The sequence below is a fragment of the Acomys russatus genome, chromosome 11, assembly GCF_903995435.1.
Source record: "Acomys russatus chromosome 11, mAcoRus1.1, whole genome shotgun sequence".
In the NCBI taxonomy this organism is placed as follows: domain Eukaryota; kingdom Metazoa; phylum Chordata; class Mammalia; order Rodentia; family Muridae; genus Acomys; species Acomys russatus.
Genome location: NC_067147.1, coordinates 52,631,279 through 52,637,069, shown reverse-complemented (window position 1 = coordinate 52,637,069; position 5,791 = coordinate 52,631,279). Strand labels below are relative to the sequence as shown.

The window sequence follows — 5,791 nt, the reverse complement described above, 5'->3', positions numbered from 1 at the left end:
AGGATATGAGCTGAATAGATGCCATTTTTCCGAGCCTTTTCAGTTAAAAGTTAAGGTTCAATACACTTCAAACTACAAACGCCAAGGCTTCCTTCCCCACAGGGACAGCATGCTTCACTGATGTAGCCGAAAGGGACATGGCCAGTCCATCCTTCAAACACAGCTAGCCAAAACGAACGGAGAGTGAGTGACTCCAACTACCCTAACACTGAGCAAGAGGAAGTCCGTGGACACCAGCGTGTTTCCCTAATCGCTATTGCTGCTTCACGTGGCGCTAAGGAGTCACAGCTGTGCTCTTTGTTTGAAGAGGGCACCTTACAGAAATGGCTTGGCCTCCTTGGATATTCTTTTAGGTAAAGACATTCAGGTTTCTTCCTTCTTTGGCTCCAAGACTGAAGTGAACAGTGCCTGTCCACTTACCCATGCTATACCACTTGAGAAGATGTCTCTCAGAAAAAAAAAAAAATAGTCTCTCTCCTATAGCAAGCATTAAGATCTTCAGGGAGATGTGGGGTCCTGTGAGCCCCACCAAACTCCAACCTTTTATGTAGAAGAGCTCTCAATCTCAGAAATTACAGGAAATGCTAGTAAGTAGGTTTAATCCGTCTGCCACTCACGTGCATACAGACAAACACCTCCCTTGGGTTAAGCCGAACACTACATGAAAAGCAGATGTATTTTACATCTCAGTGTTCATTCAGAAAACGCTGTAGACGAGGGAAGGGGATAGTGGAGCACTTGCTTCATTTGTGAGGCCTTGGGTCCAGCCCCAGCACTAAAAAAGAACAGAACAAGCCCTCACAAGAGAAAAACAAACACACAAAACCCTGCATCATCAAAAAACTAAAGAAAAAACCCATCTGATTATTCATCGGTTTTTCACCTTGGGTACTAACAAGTAACAAATGTATAGTCTGTCCTCTTGCCTCTATGAAGGGTTCTGACTTAGGACTGAGGGGACTTATTTGAAGGTCTGCCCAGAGATCCGGGGGAAGCCGGCTCCCAGTCGGCTGTGCTCACAACGACTGCTGCGGCCTTCACAGATTCTGACTGGACAGGCTCCAAGGACACCTGAATCACGACCTTCGTCTCAGGAGGCAACCCTTCTAGCTGTTTAGGCTTCTGAAACATTTGGTGACACTGGGTCTTGTGCTCCATTTTCTCCTTGAAGGTTAAAAACTGTAGCCTACATTTGGAGCACTGGTGACCGCTCCTTTCCCAGTGCCCCCTATAGTGACACATGTATGGCATTCCAGTTTTGAAAACTTTAAGACAAAACAGACAGAGCAAGTTCTTGGTGTTTACGTGGCACTTTCTGAAGTGTATCTCCACGTCAGCAAAGACGGACGACCTGTACTTGCACACCTGGCACACGTAGGGCATCTCCCCAGGCTTGTGATTGTCCTTCATGTGCTGCAGGAGAACTTGATCTGTTTCAAACGACAGCTCACAGATTTTACAGACCACAGACGGGTCCGGAGCCGTGTGGACACGGTCCACGTGACATTCCAGCTGGAAGGGAGAGGGGAACTGCCGGTGGCAGTGCTGGCAGGTGGTGTGGCCCTCCCAGCCGTCACTCCCTTGCTTCTCGATTTCCAAATGATGTTTGGCGTGGTTCATAAATTTAATGTTTTTTAGAGCTTTCAAGCAGCTGGGGCACTTAAAGGCTGTGTGAGTCTTCTTCTGGTCTGGCTGTGCATCTCCTTTATACTGTCCATAATAAAAGTCACTAAGTAGCAGGGTCAAACTTCCTTTCTTGGGGTCAAAGGTCTCTTGACTTGCTAGACTTGAAGAGTCTGTTTCTGCCAATCCATTTTTCCGGTGAGGGTGGGCAGGGTGGGCATTTGTAGAACTGACGTGGACAGGGTACTCTGAGAGAGATGCTCCATTCACAAATAGGTTTAATGAGTTAGGAACACCAAAGGAGGGTCCCCTCTGTTGAGGATTCGAGGTACGGTGGGAAGTACCTGAAGGGGACAAAGCCGAAGAACACTCTTCTACAACTTCTACACAAGGCTCAGGCCTCTGTGGATTTACCACCTTTACCTCAGGAACAGAACGGCACTTGGATACATCCAACCTTTCACTCAACTCTCCTCCTGAAAGTGCTACCCTTCTGGGACTACGCTTGGACCTTGAGAGTGCAGTCGAAGGTGAGCAACATTCTGAAGAGCTATTAGGCACAACTTGTGGTGAACTACTTTCAGGTCCAGACAAAGGCTCAATAATAATAGGACTGTCTGTGGCTCTTGATTCAGCTGGAGATGCCGGCAGGACGATCACTGTCTCTGACGTGGGGGTGGCAGTACCTGAGGGCTGCGATCTTTGAGTGGTAGTTTTTCTAAGCTCATCACGCTTTCTTTTTAACCGTGAACCTGGAGTGACTCTGTTCAGAATGTTTGAGTTGACTGGTTTTGAACTTGAAGTCATTCCAACAAAGATCAGTTCAGCATCTTTATTGACATGCTCCACCCCTACAAAGATGAGCTCGGCATCGTCATCGTGGACTTGACTGGGTTCTTGACGACTCTGCTGTGGTTCTGGGTCGTCGTCTTCATCGCATAGCACGAACGGCTGCTCCATCTCTCCTGTGGCTCCTGGCAGGTGTGGCCACGAGTCGCAGCACTTCCTCTATACACAGTGCCACCTGAGTACAGACACGTCACACATCAGTGAAGCGCAGGAAAAAGACTTAGTTTTCTCATCAAAGACACTCATCCAATGAGTGCCACCACCATCCTACCCCAACCTTCCAGGCCAGACCTGGGCAGAAGGCACATCATGGGCTCTCTTGCCTAGTTTGACCAGGGACTCTTACCCGGCACCACTTAGCCAAGCAGCCCCTCCAGACGCAGGCCCAGCTAAGAGGCAAATCTGCCTTGTCTCTTAGTGAGTCTGGCCCAGGTCCAAGTGGAGCTGCATCTCCACGCTATCTCAGCCCAGGCCCACTGTGTGCTCTCCAGCTGAGTCTGACCAAGTCCCTGACCCTGGGCTGCCCTCCAGGCCCAGCGTCTGCCAGGAGCCACATTAGAGGACTTTCTGGGGCTTCCCCCAAACAATCTCACACTACCCTAAGACTGGGTACCAGTGACCTGGCATCACACCAGTCTCTCCAGTCAAAAATCAACACTGAGTATCTCAGGGACTAACCTGCTCACCTCTCCCTGCTGGAAATCATCCAGGCACGGACAAGAGCAAAAGACAGAATCGCACCTCTACTCAACATCAGACACACAATCAAAGAAATAACCCAGGAGCAGTATGGAAGGCATGCCCTTGACGACCAGCACTCCTAGAGACAGTCCCACAGAAACTCCACACAGACGTTAGAAGAACAATGGCAAGCATCGAAGAATCCAGTGAATCCAAGGAGGCCACAGGCAAACACTCACGGGCAGACTGAAGAAGCGCGGGGAGGAGGCCTCCAGGGCAGCTCTGGCTCAGTTTCTCCAAGTCCTGTCTCCAAGGGTACGGTGGCATTCTATTCTGCTCTCTGTGGCTGTGACAGACGCCATGCGGGGTTCACTTTATCTTACACTCCCAGGTCACTATCTCTCACTTAGGGAATCCAAGGCAAGGACTTCTGACAGGAATTGGAGCGGGACCGTGGAGGGGGCTGCTTACTGGCTGGCTTCCCTAGAACTGCTTCCTTCAGCCCCTCAGTCTCCTTTTCACGTGGCAAGCAGAGTGGCTCCATGAAACCAAATCAGCTTCTACCACTCTCAGCTCAGCACCCTCCACTGCCTTCCTGACTCACTCAGATAAAGGTCGAGTCCAATGTCGACAAGACTGTATTTCCAACTTCATGAATCACTCTCCAGTTTACCTCATACTTTTCTTCTCCCCAGCCCCTACCTACCTCCATCACCCAAATGACACTAGCTTCCTTACACATACCCACATACACACACACACAAGTAGATAATTTAAAAATTAAAAGTCTTTAAAAAAATAATAAACAGAGAAAACAGGAATTTTGGAGGGGTTGGTTTTGTTTTTAATATGTGGCTCACTATACAGTTCAGGCTAGCCCAATGTTAGAATCATCTGGTCTCTTCCTGCCAAGCACAGAGATTATGGGAGGACTATCACACTAATCCTCTTCTTGCAATTTCCCGAACACAATAAACACTCTGTCTTGCTCGGGCGTCTTATACATGCTCTTCCCTCACATGTGAACTCTCTATCCAGACACCTGCACTCTGGATCCTTACACTTTCTCAGTGAGGGCCTCAAACACTTTGACCAACCTAACTGACATTCCCTCGTCCCTTGTTCATGGCCAAGTTCTACCACCATTTTATTTTTTTTAGATTTATTTATTTATTACATATATCCACCAGAAGAGGGCACCAGAACTCATTTTATAGATGGTTGTGAGCCACCATGTGGTTGCTGGGAACTGAACTCAGGACCTCTTGAAGAATAGACAGTGCTCTTAACCTCTGTGCCATCTCTCAGCCCTCTATCACCATTTGACATGTTATAAACTTTACTTAGTTATCTTCATTTGTTCCCCTTGTTCTACATTTCTAATGACATTTAGATAATTCTACACCTATGCCCAACCATCATCTCTAAAGAAATGTGGTGGTTTGAATGAAAACGGCCCCACAGGCTCACAGGGCGTGGCACGATTACGAGGTGCAGCCTCGCTGGAGGAAGTGTGTCACCCAGGCTCAATTCCCAGCACCTGCATGGCAGCTTACAATGTCTGTAACTCAAGTTCCGGTGGATCCAACATGCAGGCCAAATACCAACACATAAATAACAAACAAACCAATAGTTGCCATGGTCATGCTGTCTCACCACAGCAATAGAAACCCTGACTAAAACAACAAAGAACTAAACCAAAATGACTGACATTCTTCCTAATATAACAAACATCAGGCGCTAATTTCAGACCTAATACAGCTAGCAGGCTTCTATAAGAGCAACTTTATAGCCCCCAAAATTTTACACAGAACTCTAAAAAACATGATTCCTGAATTCTAGTTTAGAAGATATGATTCTGTCACATAAGAGGTTCTAATGACTCCATCAGAAAACGTTTAGAACTGACAAGCATTTTAAGGAGCAGAATATAACAACATAAAAAAAAAAGCTCTAAAATTAACATGAAAACCTCTATAACCAAGTTTAGAAATAGAGGTTTCTTGTTTTGTTTTGTTGTTGTTGTTGTTGTTTTTACATTTAAATAGAGGCATCCTGCTACATGGGTGACCAATACGTCCTCTAGAAGACATGGTTTATTAAAAGAAAAAGCTCAGTCCTAGGAGTAGGGGCGCTCCTGTGTTACTGAGGTGGGAAACTGCAGGGGCTCCCCAAACAACACAGGCTACTGCTTGATTGTTTGCCATAGATAGATGGTAGGACCTACTGCTGCAGACACTCCAGTTTGGTAGCAGGATACACAAAAACCATGCTGGAACTGACTGACCTGCGCACTTCCTCTCTGGCAGTTAGCTTTCAGCGCTGGACGGTGCTATCCTGGCCAGCAGAGGAGAAGTCATTCCTGGATGTGTACTGGTTGACGCTGCCCTGCAGATGTGGCTGCTGCTTCTATCATGGTATGACTGTGGACACTGGATTTGAGGCCTGTTCACAATTGTCAACCTGGTCAAAAGACCATGGTTAGGAAAGTCACAGGCCCTAGGAGGGAAACCTCCTGTGGTTTTACTAAATAGGCATGTTGCTCTACCTTCCAAATGCTGGTATTTATACCTGTAGATCAATGTTATTCAGTGCTGGTCAAAGAAACTTCTTTTTGCAGTGGATAAGTCAAAGCAGA

At 47.1% G+C, this 5,791-nt stretch overlaps 1 protein-coding gene across 1 annotated transcript; it reads right to left on the bottom strand.

Moving 5' to 3' along the window:
- Nucleotides 1-832: 832 nt before the first annotated feature.
- LOC127195720 (zinc finger protein 280B-like) lies at nt 833-5,530 on the bottom strand. The gene is made up of 2 exons (XM_051153251.1): nt 5,441-5,530; nt 833-2,647 (listed from the first exon to the last, which is right to left on the bottom strand). The coding sequence occupies exon 2, from the start codon at nt 2,581-2,583 to the stop codon at nt 946-948; it is 1,638 nt and encodes a 545-aa protein (XP_051009208.1). The 5' UTR covers nt 2,584-2,647; nt 5,441-5,530; the 3' UTR covers nt 833-945.
- Between the last annotated feature and the right edge of the window lie 261 nt (nt 5,531-5,791).

What these genes read in the sequence shown, in the direction of transcription:
- LOC127195720 (XM_051153251.1), bottom strand. Translation starts at nt 2,583, where the DNA reads ATGGAGCAGCCGTTCGTGCTATGCGATGAAGACGACGACCCAGAACCA.